The sequence below is a fragment of the Lemur catta genome, chromosome 1, assembly GCF_020740605.2.
Source record: "Lemur catta isolate mLemCat1 chromosome 1, mLemCat1.pri, whole genome shotgun sequence".
Taxonomy (NCBI): domain Eukaryota; kingdom Metazoa; phylum Chordata; class Mammalia; order Primates; family Lemuridae; genus Lemur; species Lemur catta.
The window spans coordinates 135804898-135823745 of NC_059128.1; the positions used below are offsets into that span (position 1 = coordinate 135804898).

At 40.8% G+C, this 18848-nt stretch overlaps 1 protein-coding gene across 1 annotated transcript in view; it reads left to right on the forward strand.

Annotated features, from left to right (window-relative positions):
• The window catches only part of GPR158 (G protein-coupled receptor 158), a 352568-nt gene extending 345341 nt beyond the window's left edge, over positions 1-7227 (forward strand). The window contains exons 10-11 of the mRNA XM_045535100.1: positions 1832-1978; positions 2807-7227. Coding sequence (XP_045391056.1) covers positions 1832-1978; positions 2807-4309 — 1650 coding nt within the window. The 3' untranslated portion in view covers positions 4310-7227. The remainder of the gene's footprint in view (positions 1-1831; positions 1979-2806) is intronic.
• The last annotated feature ends 11621 nt before the right edge of the window (positions 7228-18848 follow it).

An 18848-nucleotide genomic window follows, 5' to 3' on the forward strand; every position in this document is an offset into this window, starting at 1 on the left:
TGTCTCAATAAAAAGATAATTTAAAAATATTACCAAGGGCCTTTGCTACGCACTGTTTCATATCTTTAGAAAAGAGTAAAGAATAGATAAAAATACGTGTTCTCATGGTGTTTCTATTCTGGAAGGGGAAGAGGGAAACAGACAAGATAAACATTTAAAATAGTGTTTTAGATAGAGATACGTGCTAAGGAGAAGTAAAGCAGGAAATGGACAATATCTGACAAATGACTGTATCTTAAACTCATGATTGTCTCCAAGACTTTGCTCAAGGAAAAAAGTTCCATTCTTATAAATAACCTCCGGGGGGTTTAACTAGTATGAGATTTTGGAGGACAGAGTCTCTATCATAGTCACCATTTATGTCCTCAAGTTCATGTCACCTGTGGGTCCGACAAATGTAGGTAGAAGAGTGAAGTGAAGATTCACAGTTTCTGTGGTTTTTTTCAGTCGTCTCAATTATAAAACACTCATTATTACTTAAATAGAGAATTGCCATTTCACATTATCTCATATTCATGTTCACCTGGCCAGTGGACATTTTAACAAAAGGTGACATTAAAATATGTCTGTATCATCAAAAAGTGAGCTTTTAATTTTTTAAGGAATATTTGCCCAATGAGAAGCTGGGAGAATAGAGAATTCATGTTCTCTAAGCTGATCTCTCATTTTCATAAGACAGTCACTTGGTTTACAACCCAGTGTGACTAGTTGGTTTGATTCTCCTTCCTGCTTTCCATCATTCACAATTCCCTCTTCCTGACTTCTCCATTTGAACAACAGAAGATAGCAAGAGCACATGAAACTGAAAAATGTCAAAAAACCACATGAAAATAATCAGAATATATCAAAACATGATGGGGGTACTTGAGAGTAATGATGAGCTTGAGGAAAAATCTGTAATTTCTGTGACTCTTTCAATGTAAATTTAGATATCATCTAGCCCAGAGCTCTTTAGGCCAAGAGGGCACTGTGCTCCAGAGAAGTTTCATGTCTGGATCTCACAGATGACAGAGTTGGGCTGGAATTCAGATCTTCTGTCCACTGAGTTTTGAAAGTAGCTTTTTTGAAGCTGTATGTAATAGACTGAAAGTCACATTCCTGTCCCTAGGGCCAATTGTGCCCATAGACGAAATGCATCCTCACCTATGTGAAACACAATGACAAACTCAAAATAGACCCCACTGCTCAAAAAAAAAAAAAAATTCCCATTTAGCTGCCAGTGGGTCTAAATTGCTCTGCTTAGAGAACATTTCTTTGGATTGTTCTACTTATTACCACTTATTTCCACAAAATGCAAATACACAATGGAAGAGGAGTAATGTAAGTAAACACTGGGAGTCTGGAGAAGAGACAGGTGAAAATTGGAGTCAGAGAGGGGCCAAATGCTAATATTGCCTCACTAGGAGCAACGTGGAAAGCAAAACACAAATACAGAAGCAAATATTTGGAAAGAGTTTAGTGAATGAATTCAGCAAGCTGAAAAAGTGATTTAACATTAGAACCTTTAGAATATTACTGAGCTGGGCTGGGTGCAATGGCATGTGCCTGTAGTCTCAGCTACTCGGGAGGCCAAGGCAGGAGGATCGTTTGAACCTATGAGTTCAAGGCTGCAGTGAGCTATGATCACACCCGTGAATAGCCCTTGCACTCCAGCCTGGGCAGCATAAAGAGACCCCCATCTCTAAAAAAAATAATATATATATATATATAGATATATATACTTTTTTATGTGTGTGTGTATATATGTTTGTGTGTATATATATAGATATATAATTGTACTATGTCTTACAGTAGGCTAGTGTCTACAGCTCATATTTAATATCCATTGCAGTTTTCACATTCAAGCAATAACCCACGAGATGATATTGCTACGGAAGCATATGAAGATGAACTAGATATGGGTCGATCTGGATCCTACCTGAACAGTAGTATCAATTCAGCCTGGAGTGAGCACAGTTTGGATCCAGAAGACATTCGGGTAATGCCAGTACTATATTTTTCTCTATTTCAGATTAGGCCCATTTATACAGGCAAGCATGCGTGGGTTGAGGGCGGTATGTATGCACGTGGGCTCATGTTTGTGTATATGTGTCAGAGAGAATGTGTGTTTGTGTGTGAGCTGAAAATATCAAATGCAGAGTTAATTCAGTTCTAAAATGTGTAATCATGGTATGAGTTAGAATTCACAGGCTATTTCAACTCTTATAGCAGCCTGGCCTACCTTGATGGTCTTGACTGACCTATCGGCAGTCATAGTGATAAACTAATTGTACATGTTCCCTAATATGTGGTTATGGCATCTTGCTTATGGAAAGGTGGGATGGATCTGTGAGCAGAGAGCCTGGATTATTTAAAATAATCCATGACAACATATTAGCATATGAAGGAAGAAGATGCCCTTATTATCCGATGGGCTAATCTAACATGAGGCGTCACTTTATCAAAGGCTACAGGATGCTCCCAGTGCTATTCAGGGACATGGTGTCAGTAAACAGTGTCCTGTGTTTTGTTACAGTCCAGGCTCAGTCCAGTCCGCACAACACAAAAAGTTCAAAGTGCTTGCTTCATGAAGCAAGCATAGAATGCGTGAGTCTGTATCTTACAGATCAAACTTTATGTGAAACAAAACACAAAATAATCAGAAGGTACTAATGGGAAGAAAATTGATGAGCACAAATGTTAGGGAAAGCTGTAAAGCACTTGCCCTAAAGAGTTCAAGCTTGTTGTATTCCAGTACCATTTAGTGATATCATCTGGCTAAAATGCTAAATTCTGTACCTCTGTGAATCTGCTCTTCTTCTGGCAGGATGAGCTGAAGAAACTGTATGCCCAGCTGGAAGTGTATAAGCGGAAGAAGATGATCACGAATAACCCCCACCTCCAAAAAAAGCGGTGCTCGAAGAAGGGCTTAGGCCGTTCCATCATGAGGCGCATCACTGAGATCCCAGAGACTGTCAGCAGGCAGTGTTCCAAAGAGGACAAGGAGGTCGCAGACCACAGCATGGCCAAAAGCACTGCCCTTGCCAGGAAGAACCCACTGGAGTCTTCAGGTAACACCGGGAAAGCCAAGGAGGAGTCCCTGAAAAACAGAGTCTTCTCACTTAAGAAATCCCACAGCACTTACGACCATGTGAGAGACCAAACAGAGGAGTCCAACAGCCTCCCAACGGAAAGCCAAGAAGAGGAGGCTACAGAAAATTCCACACTGGAATTTCTGTCGGGTAAAAAGCTAACACAAAAACTTAAAGAAGATAGTGAGGCCGAGTCCACAGAGTCGGTGCCGTTGGTGTGTAAGTCGGCCAGCGCCCACAACCTCAGCTCAGAGAAGAAGCCGGGGCACCCACGAACGTCGATGCTGCAGAAGTCTCTCAGCGTCATAGCAAGTGCCAAGGAGAAGACTCTTGGATTAGCTGGGAAAACCCAGACAGCAGGTGTGGAGGAACGTGCTAAATCCCAGAAACCTCTGCCAAAAGATAAAGAGACAAACAGAAATCACCCAAATTCAGATAACACAGAGACTAAAGACTCTGCCCCCCCAAACTCCAAACATGTGGACGAGCCAAGAAAGCCTCAGAAATCGGGGATTATGAAACAACAAAGGGCCAACCCCCCTACTGCCAATTCTGACCTGAGTCCAGGCACCACCCAGATGAAGGACAACTTTGACATTGGGGAAGTGTGCCCTTGGGAGATGTATGACCCGAACCCTGGTCCTGTGCCTTCAGAATCAAAAGTTCAAAAACACGTATCTATTGTGGCTTCTGAAATGGAGAAAAACCCAACTTTTTCCTTAAAGGAGAAATCTCAGTACAAGCCTAAGGCAGCTGAAGCGTGTCAGCAATCCAATCAGAAGAGTGTAGATAAGGCCGAGGTGTGCCCTTGGGAGAGCCAGGGTCAGTCCCTATTGGAAGATGAGAAGCATTTGATTCCCAAGACTCTGCTTCTCCCAGGGAGAGCTAGAGATGAGAATGGAGGTCAGAACCACGCAGCCAACGTGTGCGCTGGACAGCGTGAGGAACCGCCCCCCAGAGCCGGAGCATCGAAAGTAGAGAATGAAAATCTCAACCGAGTAGGAGACCAGGAGAAAAAGACATCTTCCTCTGAGGAGAATGTGCCTGGCTCCTATAACTCAAGTCATAACCTCCAGCAACCTCTAACATCGCGAGCCGAGGTGTGTCCTTGGGAATTTGAGACCCCAGACCAACCAAATGCTGAGAGAAGCATAGCTTTACCTGCCTCTTCTGCTTTCAGTGGAAATAAGGTAGCAGGGCCTCGGAAAGAGGAGGCCTGGGACACTTTTAAAGCGTAGCATCTCTAGGAAGAAGAGGAGGAGGAGGAAACCCCGGATTGGGTATAAGACAGAAGGTACAAGAATCAAAAATCCCCCGTCAAGGGCAACATGACAGTGAGGTGAGGTCAAAGGCAAGGTGGGAGCAACAGCATCATAATGGAGAAGTCAGACTTTGCCCAAGAAAAGTCATTCCCCTGGTAACACTAGGAAAATTTTACAATTCAGCATGTTTAAGGGAAATAGCCCACGATGTCTGCCCCTGATCAATGTTTCCCCATGGGACTTTGAAGGTCCTAAGCAAGGAAAACCAGGAGACACGGAAGACAGACCAGATTTTGCAAAGAAGAAAAAGGTGTAGACATATATGACTGAGATTCTAGGTAACAGACTGAAAAGAACTCACGTTACTATTTAACCTTGATAGCACTGCTAACTTAATGCATCCCCCAGATACCTTTTATATTGATTGCTCTCATTTTCTTATAAATGTATGTTTCAGTACATTGTTGTGTCTCAGATTCAAGCATTCCAGATTGTATAATTTTTGCAACTAACTTTGGTATTATGTGACACGACACATTTATGCAATCTGCAGCTACTCGATTGTTATTGCAACTTACAGAATACCTGCTATCTATCAATTTTAGTTGCCTCTTGAAGTATAGTAAGCTTTCTCTGGCTTGGAAAGCCATAACTGTTATGATAAAAACTTTTAGTTTTGGCTGTGGTTTATATATTGTGAATTTGAATTTGACTCTATTATTTCACATCATGGTTTGTTATACTGTCTTAATCAGGGTTTTTTATACAAGTTAAGTTACTTGTTTTGCACTTCCTGTTAGGACTCAGAAGCTTTATTAATATTGGAGATCAAGTGGTCCTACTTAGTCACACATCTCGATAAGTTAAGGACAACTTATCCATTGTTTATTCAAAGTCAGAGATAGATGATGCCTTCATCCCAATTAACTGTCCCTTTTGACTCTTTCAGTATTTCATACTTAGCAGCATTTCCTAAGGAAGAAGCTAAGAGGGAGAAAAATATACTGTGCATTATTATTACCACTGGAAAGGGAAGACTCTAGGAATGACATGAAAATTGTAGCAGTAGTACAGAACCAGGAAGTTTGCCTTTCAAAACAAAGACAGAAAGGTCGCTCTTGTTAGCACTTTCAAGGGATTATTTTTTTAAAGAGAAAAATTATGATAGCATCAAGATCATTGTATGGATATATTTTTATTATGCATACTGAAAATATAATATTTTAAATTATCTTAAACTATTTATTCTCATAAAATATTATTCATTGCTTCAGCAAGAGGTAGAACTTGCTGGGCTCAAATCCCAAAGAGGTTTTATAACCTGATTTATTCAAAGCCTGTAAGGTGGTATGGGTCTTCATTCTCCCAAGCACTGGAAAACTTACAAGTCTTGCAAATTGCCATTGCGAGCCACTAGCTCAAAATGCAAAGTATAAGGTTTATTTGCAAGGCAAAACAGTCCCCAAAGCATATTTTATAAAACTTACTGCATTCCACACTGATCTCTTGGCATGAAAATCCTAAGCTGCTGACTTAGCCCTACTGATGTGATCATGCGATGAGATTCCAAAGCTCGGTCTCATTTTATGTAAAGATGAATCACTTAAAAATAGAACCGAGACCTCCCTTTCTCTCACTTGAAGCACTGAAGATCAACTGCTTATTTGGCCAGGACACTTCCAGCCTAAATAACTGTTTTTTATTTCATGAGCTGCAAGGAGAACTTGCTAGAAGGATAAAAGATGGGAAAAGGGAATCAAAGGTGGATACGGGGCTGTTCTTAAAGAATATTATCCCAGTGAAAGGTAAATATGAATTCTTCATATTCATCATCAAAATTTTCTCAGTGATTTTTATTCAGGAGTAAGTGAGTACTTCACTATTTTGCAAAGCTGTGCACAAATCTTCCTCGCCCATTTGCTTGCTGTGTGCATTACTCAGGTTGGTGGGGTAGGTTTGGAAAGATACAGAAGTTCTATTTTTGTGTGTTTCCTTCATTGATTTCTTTCAGCCCTTCCTTTTCAGTTAAGGCTTATATGCTTGGTGTCCTACCTTAAGGTATATTCATGAATTTGGTTTGGAATTTCTAGACCCACCTGCTTGTTTCATTTATGTCTGTGATCTGTTAGCCCTCGATTCATTTCTTGAGAAATAAGCGGTCGAGCACCAGTGACTTTTTATTGCACTTCAGGATGATCCTGCTAGAGATGTGGCTTTAAAAAGACTTGCCAAATTACACCCTAGTGACATTCTACAGCCCATAGATTATTCTCCACCAGCACATATCAGCGACAGGACCCAGGGTCTTTCCTAGAGTTTCATTGCCATCACTTAGCACCAAGAGAAGTTTCAATCTGCAATTCTGGAGCTTAGTGTCCCAGACTGATAGCAATGAGAAAGTGAATAAACACTATTAAGGTCACAAACATTTCTAGGTTGTCCTTCTCAATGCATGTGCAGGCTGCATCCTGTCCTTGTTTTTCAGCCAGGGTTTATAAATAAGTAGATTTATACCAATCTCAATAGAACTGTATATTTTATGCAAGAATTAAACGCTTTATGACATGAAGTATAACTCAGCCTATTGTAGACTTTGGTTGGCACTATGGATTTGAAACTCGACAGTTCTCTTGTATTTGCTTCCTAGGTTTCTGCATGCAAGTGATGACAGGTAGGACTGAAAAAACACTGCCTTTTGACTTCTAGCACTTAGCAACCGAGAGTTGTAGAGTCAATAAAACTGTAAGTCTCTTCACTTAATCTGTGGTTCTTCTAAAACTATTATCTGAAATCTACAGCATCCCACCATGAAATATTTGGTAAATTTATGTTGTGACGTGTTGCAGCATGTAAATAATTATAACTTCTCTGCAATAAAACATATTTATATGAAAGCAGTTTGTCGGGATTTGTGTGTCCATCTATTTAAAATTGAATTCATTTCGTCTAATCAATTCCGTATAGATCTTTGGCTTTTGGTGTCCTTATGAGGATGCACAGACATCCTTATACTGCCTCTCTACAGGAATATGTGATTAGCCAAATGTGGCCACAAACATACAGGTCATCTACTGGGGCCAGTAAAAACCTATGAGGACTAGTGGTTTTGATTTAAGAAAGCTCTGCCCAAATTAATTCAGTTACCTTTTTTTGTTTCCTCAACACACAATATCAGGCAGTCCACTAAGCAGTGATGATATGATACAGAGATAAACAAGACCTCCAAGAACACTCAGGCCCATAAGAGTATCCAGTCACTGGTATACTAATACACAGACAAACATAACTAAGTCAAGGAGTCAGGGAAGGCTTGCTAGAGAGTTCAAGTTCATGAGGCTGAAATTCTGCAAAGGCAACACATGTGAGAGGGCAAGGGTGTAGACTGGAGAAGGAGCTGTGCACAGCCCTTCATGCTGTGCTGCAGGTGAGTTACAGCTTTATCCTACAGGACTGGGTGCTATTAAAAAGCTTTAGGGGGTTTAATCAGGTGACCTGTCAAAGGATCATTTGGGGACAAGACCTGAAACAGACTGAAGTAGGAAGTGACTAGAGGCAGCCAGACCAGTTAGAAGCCTGGTGACAGACATGGTGTGGGAAGATGAGGGCCTATAGAGGGAAGAGAAAGATTGTTCACTCATTACAATCACATGTCCAGATAGGTTTATTGTTATACTCATGTGAAGTGAGAAAAAATGATTAATTAGGTAATGATGTCATATCTAAATGCCTCTTCTAAGTTTGTTGACATTTTGGCTAATTTCAAAAGCTTTGAAAGCCCTCCCTGCAGACCTCCCATCATCTGCTCGTGAGAAGAGCTGGAGAACAGGATCCCAGACTCATGCCCTGGGAAACCTTGGTACTAACGTGGGTTGGGAAAGGAGGAGCAGTTTGTGCGGTGTGGACTTCAGTTTCTCAGACTAAGCTCCAAAAAGAGAACTGGGTCTGGTAAGAGGACAGAAGAGGGAGCTGGTCTCCATTTTATCCCCGTACCCCCCTTTCCTCGCATGGGGCATAGCAATTGCCCTTTCCTGTCTGTTCACACCATTGGCACTTAGAGAATTTTCAGTTATTGTTGGAATTGCTTTGTTGATGTCTCTGTGTGTGTGTATATATATAGTTTCTTGGTTCTAAATTTAGAAACTTTCTGTTAAAAAATACCTGAGGGAAATATTTCTATCTGAAATGAACTTTATCACACAAAAAGTCATAATGTCAAATCTATTATCCTAAAACAATGCAAGTTAATTAAGATTTTCCTTATCCTTTCAGCATATTCCATCCTTCCCCCCTAAATAGTTGTGAAGACAGAAATAATATCTTCCTAATTTTGGTTATTTTCTCTTTAAACATTTTGTGTCGTGCAAAGTACAAGGGCAAAATTCATGTGCATTGTATGTCCCAATGCAGTGTTAACTGGTTAGAAGGCAGATAATGAAATGTATGAATTGGTTTTTAATTTATCTCTTTCCTTGTGATGAGAAAATAGTACATTGCCAGAAATAAAACTGTCTGATCAAATGAACATGGAAAATGAGGGATAAATATAGGAAAAGGTTTGTGCAGCACAGTAGTCACATTCCTAGAGAGAAAAACAAGTATGCCACAAGAGGTTCATGCCAGTCCTTGCAGAGGGTACTTCTATCACAATCCAATCACCAATAGAAGAGGAAAAACTGCCCTTGTTTGCACATGCCAGAGAAATATCCAGTTTTTCCTTAGACATAGCAAGAGCTTTTGTTTTTTTCCTGCCTTTTGTGTTTACTCTTTGGTCCTGAAATTCTTTTTCTTTCTTCTCCCTGTCAACAACTTAAGTATGCTTTAATACTACGGTGATCGTATACTGTGTTGGCCAGAGAAAACCTTAGAGAGTAAAAGGGCAGTGTTAAAAATTACACTAGGATAGCAGTGTAAACTAGACTATCCCAGGCCACCCAGGATGTTCATTCGTTTACCCTGTTCCCTCAGGGAAGCCTGCCTTTCCTATTGCCCCAAGTCAGAACGATTTCTCCTTCCTCTGGGTTTCCCTTAGGAATTTGCTTATTTCTCTCACTAAATTGACTTGCGCTTTAGATAGTTGCCTACTCCTCTGAGTCATCTGCTAAATTCAGAGCCCCTTGATGGGAAGGGTTGGTTTTATTCATCTGTACTTCCCTAGTCTCAAGCAGTAGGCTTTGCCTGAGTTCAATAAATACTTGCCAAAGTGAAATTTTTGATGACTAGTCATTGCCTAAAATACATTTGAAGAGAAAGAAATTCAGAAGTTGGGTGAAAACTTGCTGCAGAATTTCTAAAATGTTGACTATTAACTATTCTTCCATATGAATCCTAGCAGTTCCTGGAAAACCCACCGATTACTACTGATCCACGTTAATTCTGACTCTCCAGCTTTATACCGTTAAGTATTGACCTGCAACCGTAAGCAAACCCCATTTACTGGAGCTGTAAAAGGTATTTTCATAGGTCAAAAAAGGTAGAAAATATTTAATTAGGCTGTAGGAATTTGAACTTGCTTTTAGTTATTTTAATTCTTTCTGGAAAACAAAGCATGGCTGAGTCTGTATAAAACATCCATGTAAAAATAGCTTCTGATGCTCGGCTTTCAGATGCTTCAGAGAAATGAGATATTTAGCTTGAACAAACTATTTGGATATTTGGCTGACTTTAGAATTTCTTATCCATACGTTTCATGTTACATCAAAGTATATAGAAGTAATCATAATATGCATGTATAGAACCATAAATGTTTCATATGTGAACAGAAATATATAGGTTACATGTAAATATATATACACATATAACTTATTGGTAATTGGGAAAATATATAAAAGGCATCTGAATTTGCCACAGAGTGCAGATATTAAAAGATCACAAAAATATTTTTCCTCTTTTTACATCTTAAAGACTAGTAGCTATAAGTACATACGGTGAATAATTTAACTTATAAATTTGTCCCACTGCTTCTTACAATACTTGTTGCATATAGTAAGTTGAGGAACTTGGATTTATCATTGTAGTTCTCAGACACAATTCAGTACCAGAAACATGTAAATAAACAGGTCTTGAACCAGCGTCAAGGGGTGGCCTACAGGGGAACTACTTTCCGGCAGATGAGAAAACTGGAAATAAAGTCCAAGAACATCCAGGCACAAACCCAGTTTCAGAAGCACTTGATTAAAAGGGCCAGCAGGTTGACTGTCCTGTAACCCCTTGCTGGAACGGTGGAGCTAGAAAGGCTGTTATTCAAATATACATAGGCTCTGTCCCTTTTTACGGCCCCTGGTAAAGATGCAGAGGAAACATCTAGTTTCTCAGCTCTGATGGCGTCCAACCTGTGCAGTCACCGGCAGCTGTGCCCATTCCCCAGAAGTTAGGGACCCGCGAGGCATGCAAAAGCCAAAGCCAAGCACACCTCTCCACTTGCTCTCTGTACCTACTGGCTTTCATTGAATTTCTATATCTTTGACTAAGTTTAAAAACATAAAAAAAATTTTTTTTAAACACATAAAAAAGTGTAAGCTGGCAGGTATTTGACAGACATTTTATAATGTGTACAAAGAATGGTAAATACTGCTAATGAGGAAGAGTAAGGTGAAGAAACCAGGAGTATAAGACCTGCTTCTGAAACCTGGTTCTTTCACCAGGTATATTTGGTTTGGAAAAGTCTCTTCAACCTCCTGTGTTCACATTTCGTAACCTGAACAGTGAGAGGTTTGAATAGATGGCATCTCGGGACGCTTCTCGCTCTATGACTGAGTTTGTGCATGTGAGTGTGTGTGAGAAGTTTCACTTTAGCTTAAATTGCTCTGCTAGAATAGATACAGCAAAAGAGCTCATTGACATCTCGTCAAACATTTGGCAACTTTAAAATCAGCTAGAGAAAGAAGACACACACGTGAAATGGAGCAGAAGCGTGGTGAACAATCTCGAATACCCCTTGACTTCCGATGTATTTTGTGCTAGGATATAGAATTCTCTGAAGTTCTGGGAAGAAAATCACGGGTGGTTTACTTCAAAAAGCAAAATTAAGTGAGAGACAAGTCATGAACTAGAAGAAGCTGGAGAGCAGTTTGCTTTTTGGATCCTGTTTCCTGCTCAGTTTCTCCCTGTGACTCAGTCTCTTCTGGGACTGGAAGGTTCTGCTTCTGCAAGCAGAAGTCTTTCTTGTGTCCTGCATGTAGCTTTGGAAGCTGGGCCAAAATATTTTTTGAAAGACCAAGTTTTAAATGAAATTCTTTACTATCTTAAAGGTTAATAGAGTCAAACTTTATAACAGTGTAGTAAAGTTTGTGGATGATTAATCCAGGGAGAGTCAATTTTGTATGACAAATGCCTGCCCTTCCAAAATGATCCCAAGAACACAATCATATTCTCCTCTAGGGATCCATTTAATGCTGATTTGGAGAGTAGACCATTATTACTAAGCAGAAATGGGTAGCCTGAGCAAGAGCAAGACCACATCTCTACAAAAAATTTAAAAAATAGATGGGCGTGGTGGCATGCACCTGTGGTCCCAGCTACTTGGGAGGCTGAGGCAGGAGGATCGCTTGAGCCCAGGAGTTTGAGGTTGCTGTGAGTTATGACGACACCACTGCACTCTAGCCTGGGCAACAGAGCAAGACCCTATCTCAAAAAAAAAAAATAGAAGGCATAAGTTATACAAATAATGTTCTACATTTGCTTTCTCCACATTACTATTTGCAACTTTTCTACTTTATTTAAACATGAAAAGGATAGTATCAGTTTAAAATTGATTTAGTTTTCCTGAGATTTGGCTCATTTTGCAGATACACACTACATCCCATTCTTCCTCTCTACATCAAGAGCAACCCTTTCCTCAAGTCCAGATGTCACACAAATGCATCAGGGTCCCTTTACATTATATTTCTGTAGTAGTTATTCCTTGGTGTTTCACAAAGCTGTGTTTAACTCAGAAATTTTTATCATTCGTTGATCACAAAGAATAGATAAAATACTGGGAATGGCACAAAGATGGCTCCACCGAAAGCCTGTGTTACATAAGCAACACGTTCAGTTCTCCATAAAGAATAAGAAAATATTTATAGCAGGCAGCTGATACAAGGAGGTTAAATTTAGAATGAAATTTTTATTTTGCTCTTGACTCTCCTTTTTAGTTTCCAATTGAAATCAATGAAACTCAAGCTTCTGGGCTATTTGGCCTGGGACCAGAACACACACAACAGTAGCCGTAGCATCGGCATGAATGTTAACGAGATTCTGAGCTATCTGAGGTTGGTCCTGATGAAACCTTCCAGTAGGCGACCGTGAAGGGGCAGGATTTATGTCCAGGTAGCTCACTTCTTTTTCTTAAAGGAGATGAGTCGCTAAAGATAGCATAGCAGACGGTAGAAGTATAGCTAACAGCAAGATCAGGAGGAGGACATTTTTGATGTTGACAAAAATGTGAGCAGGCCGGGCGCAGTGGCTCACGCCTGTAATCCTAGCCCTCTGGGAGGCCGAGGCGGGTGGATCGCTCGAGGTCAGGAGTTCGAGACCAGCCTCAGCGAGACCTCGTCTCTACTAAAAATAGAAATAAAAATTATCTAGACAACTAAAAATATATATAGAAAAAATCAGCGGGGCATGGTGGCGCATGCCTGTAGTCCCAGCTACTCGGGAGGCTGAGGCAGTAGGATCGCTTGAGCCCAGGAGTTTGAGGTTGCTGTGAGCTAGGCTGACGCCACGGCACTCACTCTAGCCCGGGCAACAAAGTGTGAGACTCTGTCTCAAAAAAAAAAAAAAATGTGAGCAGACCCAGCTTGAGCCTATGTGCTGCCCACCATGCTCCATGAGGCCATCAATGTTCAGTCCCTCTCAGAAAACAGCTTCGATGCTACCGCATGTAACGGAAACTGCGTTGCTTTCCACAGAGAGAACAGTCCTGCGTTCCGAGTCCCTATTGTGGGCAGCTGGGGCAATTCTAGTGACATGAAGTTCTAATTTCAGCCTCAAACAATAGCTGCCATCAACATTGAAAAACTATATTGTACGATGAAAAATCGACCCAGGCCTCTTAATTTTAAATGATTTGAGGTTTTAAATTGTATTTCCCATGTTGCCATCGGACTATGTTGTCAGGGACTGATGGATGTGTCCGTTATTATTTTGCCCTTCTTGGAAATTTCATCGTGGATTTTTAGCTGAACATAGAGTGCCCTGGAATAAACTCTAAATTTCACAGTTCCCTTTCTGCTAGGTGTAGCCGACGACTAAGTTCTGGTCAATAAGATGTAAGCAGAAATGTTACCTGTGACTTCCAGAAAGTGTCCTGGAAGGTGAGGGAACATATTTGTTATTCTTCCCCTCTTTGTTCCTGACAGCTGGAGTTTTCATAGCCATCTCGGACCCTGACCTGAAGTCTGCACACTGAGGATGACAGAACACACAACAAGGATCCTGGGTACCTCATTACTGACCACCCCTGCTATTTTCCTGGAGATTTTGAATCCACTAGAAAAATGGACTTCTATTTTTTAAGCCACCTACTTACTTTTGTCACCTGAAGCTGCATTTAATCTTAACTGATGCACCTACGCATGCAGCATTCACTGTATTCGCTGGGCCTTTTCCCACAAATCCCTCCTTCTAGTGGGACTTGTCTCCTGTATCATCAAAGAGATTTTAATTTTATTTTTATTTTGATAGTTCCTGTAAGGTCACAGGTTTCTGGACTATTTTGTTCACTAAATCCATGGGGACTTATTTTTTAGAACTGCGTATTCCAGTTGATCTTCTTTTCCTAATGAACCATGCATTATTTTGCTCTAATCCAAAATAACCCTACTTTTAAATATCACCCTTTTGTGTTTTCACAGAGAAAATGTTATGATTCCTAATTTCTATTTTGCCAAATGTTTCCTGGTGAATATGACCGTATCCATTTGAGGATGTAGGAAATTGTCTTATTGTACCCAGTTATCTGCTGCCATCTTTGGAATTCCCATGCCCTCTCCCTGCTGTGTGACTTGCAGTGCCTTTCTGGGGACAGGTGTACTTCCTATAGCACATGGATTGCCCACATGACTTGCTTTAAACAAACAAATGTGATCAGCAGTGACACATACCATGTGCATCTGAACAGAAGCTTCAGTGGTTCTATTCTCTCTATCACAAAAATGTAAATCTGGGGTAGACTGCACACTCACTGTTCTCCTAGGCCCTGGCGTGCAGTACATAAGTTCAAACCGAGTTCATTCATATTTTTGTTTCTTACCGAGACACACAGAGCAGAGCTGAGCAGTGTTGCCAGCATGTTGCAGACTGCATGTAAGGAGAGTGAGAGAGAAACCTGTTTTTTATTTTTATTGCAAGCCACTGAAATCTGTGAGTTGTTCGTACTACATCATAACCTTAAGAAAGCTGACTGGGAGAGAAATTGGTATCAAGCAACTCTGTTGATGTAACAAGAAAAATATGCAACATTGACTTGAGGGCCAAGCAGGGAGTGTCAAGAAAACTGTCACTAGAGGGTGGCATTTTTAGCAGCAAAATATTTATTTTTCTTTTTTTTTTTTCTTTTTTTTTTTTTTTAGTCCCCCCACTCCCTCAGCAGCAAAATATTTAGTAAAACAGTTGCTTGCAGTCAACTTGGAAGGCAGACAGTGTCCTCAATGAACTTGGGACTTTAGACAAAAACTGGGAAAGCAGAATGTTGGAAACATGAGTTGGTAAGCCATCAGCTGAACTTGACTAGATGCTACAAAACGAGATGAGCTCAGAAAAGACTTGGCTACTTTGTACGCAGAGTTAGAGGGATGAAGAGAATCCAGAAATTCTGGGACTTGCAGAGCTGGGATGTGAAACTCTTTCTCAACTCCAACTGGTAAAAGTTAAAACTTAAAAAATTTTGAGCCAAAAGGCCAGTTCAGCCTCAGCCTTGGTGCAAAGTCTAAAATTAAATTGAGTTGGCTCCCAATAAATCCTATGAAAAAATGTTCAGCATCTCTAATCATCAGGGAAATGCCAATAAAAACCACACTGAGATATCACTTAACTGCAGTGAGAATGGCCTTTATCAAAAAGTCCCAAAACAATACATGTTGGCGTGGATGCGGAGAGCCAGGAACACTCATACACTGCTGGTGGGACTGTAAACTAGTGCAACCTCTGTGGAAAGCAATACGGAGATACCTTAAGCAGATTCAAGTAGACCTACCATTCGATCCAGCAATCCCATTATTGGGCATCTACCCAGAAGAACAAAAGTCATTCTATAAAAAAGACACGTGCACCCGAATGTTTATAGCAGCACAATTCACAATTGCAAGGATGTGGAAACAACCCAAATGCCCATCAATTCATGAATGGATTAGTAAAATGTGATATATGTATACCATGGAGTATTACTCAGCTATAAGAAATAACAGTGATATGGCATCTCTTTTGTTCTCCTGGAGAGAGCTGGAACCCATTCTATTAAGTGAAGTATCCCAAGAATGGAAAAATAAGCACCACATGTACTCACCAGCAAATTGGTTTCCCTGATCATCACCTAAGTGCACTTTTGGGAATAACACCAATTGGGTGTCGGACTGAGGTGGGGGGTGGGGAGAGGGGATGGGTGTATACCTATGTAATGAGTGCAATGCGCACTGTCTGGGGAATGGACACGCTTGAAGCTCAGACTCGGGGGGAGAGGGGACATGGGCAATATATATAACCTGAAATTTTGTACCCCCATAATAAGCTGAAATAAGAAAAAAGGAAAAAAAAAGTAAACAAAGGCATAGCTATCTCAAAGAAGCCCAGTAAGATCAATGTGCCAGTCAATTAATCTAGAGAGAAAAGCCTGTCTCAGAAAGAATTGCATTTGTTGTTATTGGCACATGGTGATGATAGACACAAAATAAATAAAAAGCTAGATATATTTATGCAGAATAAAGGTAGGATAATTGTATAATTTATCAACCAAACTGGAGCATTTTAACAGAGAAAGGGGCATTCTTTATCATACGGAGGCAATAGCCATGAATGAGGGCTATAGATTATGAACAAACCAGAATATACGATTACCCTGAGCAAAAGAGACAACGTTGGTTTGAGATATGAAATTACCTTTGGGGCCCCCTGCTCTTGATAAACAGGAGGAAACCTGCCCCACCTCCAAGGAGGGTGTATTGTCCAAAGCCACACCCAGGTGTGGCCAGGGAGAGTCATGGGAAGGGAAGGACTGCTGGAGAGTGGGACCAAAGGCTGCAGAGTACATTGTGCTGTCATTATACTTCCAGAAACTGAGACAGTTTCTAGTCAAGAGACATTCCCTTCCCCCAGGGCAGAAAGGTGCTCTCACTATGTGCCCGATGGGATTTGGTAACTGCCACGGGCAAGTGACCACGTGTGACCCTCACATTCTTCCCCCTTCAGAATAGCCATGCTGACGGTGGTCGTCCTTTTTCCACTATTGTTTCTTGGGTGTATGGAGGTCAGAGGGGGCAATAACTGGCCTTTTTAGTTCAGAGAACCCCAGATCAAGGAGAGCCTTATCTGGACCTGCTAAAGTGACTGTCATGAGACGATGGGCTTTGAGCTTGATAGAATACCTCACCAGAACTCCTACAGTGCCTTCCTTGGGGAAGGGATGAGTGTATTTTGCTTAATGAAGGGACAGAACACGAAGTGGGACTGTTGGAGACTGCATTACTGTTCCCACTCAAACGCAGCTTTCCCTGTGGGAGTATTACACATCTGTCCTTGCCCGTGGGCTCACGACTTGCAGGGCCCTCCCAGGAGGAAATCATTCTCTTCCCCATTGATTTCAGGCTTGGCCATGTGCAAGCAGAGCTTTGAGAGTCTTCATATTGTTCTGGCTCCGTTGTTCTCTCTCTGCCACAAGAACAGCATGTTCTAAATTGAGAGTTCTCCCTTGGCCTAGATTTCAGAATAAAAAAGGCACATGGAGCAGAGCCAGGCAGAGCCCAGGAAAAGCACAGCTGTTCCACAGCCAACATATAACAGGAGCAAAATATGAGACTTTGTTGTTGCGAGCCTCTAAGAATTTAGGGTTGTTTGTTACCACAGCACAACCCAGTGAGAGCTGACTGATGCTGAAAGTCTTTTCAATGTACTGACCAAACAATAGCCTAGACTCCACCAGCTTAGCCCTTGCTGTGGACCTGTCAGCCATGTAGGTGTGTGAGGGGAAGACAATCCCATAAATAGGATAATTATTGAGGAGATAAATGGCCTTTGATAGAATTAGAAACCATCCTGTTAACAAGGAATCTATTCTTGGGAGACTCTATATCTTAATTCCATTCTACCTGCTGCTTGAGGGTGATAAATGACTGGAAAGTGCATTCTAAATTTAGATTTTGAGTTTGCTCTTGGAATGTGCCAGCCATGTCAGGTGCCACAGAGCTCAGTGAGACAGTAGATCTGAAGCTCTCTCTGAATAACCTCCTAATGGTGGGCTTTGGGTACAAGAAAGTTTTACTTTTACAAGGGTACTTACACGCTGAAGTATTCTTCTCTCACAATGAGGTTTACATTACTATGACACCTAGACTGTTGCACATCGAGGGATCAATTTGAATTTTCTAACTGGCTTTAACCAATTCACCTGTGTGGCCACCCTGTCTTAAAACTAGGATTGCAGAAGATGGTGCATTGGGAAATAACAGCCAGTAAGTAATTTTGAAGCCTGGGTTTCTGTGCTTCCGTATGTTTTGCCTCCCTTGGTTCAAGGTGGTCACTGCATTTTTTAGGCTTTCTTGTGGTATAACACTATTATAATGTACTGGCTTGATGCTGAGAATATACACTTGACCCTGAACAGCTGGGGAAAGGTGACAAAGCACCATTTCCACTGCTTCATTGGTAGCTGGTGATGTGTGCCGTGGTTGGTTCCAAGTGGTAGGCCAAGTTCCAGCAGAGCAATTTGTAAAGACCCAGAAAGTTTCCAAAGAAAAGTCCTTTGTATGTTTTACAATGAAGAGTCTAAGACAAAATCCAGAAGAGAACTAAGCATGGACCCATCATAAGGATATAATGCCATTTTTTCCTAGAAATGTTAATGTAAGATTAATATTTGAATCAGGCAATACCGCTCTGTTCAGGAAAAATTCTATCCAATATTAAATTCAGGTGAGAAGATAGTGAAATGATAGTGTATTTGCTGAGTTGCTGGATTTCTTTGTAATTCATAGTTCAGTTGTCCACTATGTGGGCTAACAGCCCTTTCGTCTTAGTCCATTTGCGTTGCTATAAAGGAATCCCTGAGGCGGGGTAATTTATAAAGAGAAGAGATTTATTTGGCTCATCGTTCTGCAGACTGTACAAGAAGCATGACACTAGCATCTGGTTCTGCTGTGGGCTTCTGGGAGCTTCCACCCATGGCTTAAGGCAGGGGTGGGGAACATTTTCATGTTGGGAGGCTGCATTAATTTATCTATAATAAAATAAGACTGTATTCAAGAAACTTCAATTAGATATATTTAAAAATGTACATTATTTTGTAAAAATCGAACTATTATGTACTTAATAATTTCAAAAAATGAAA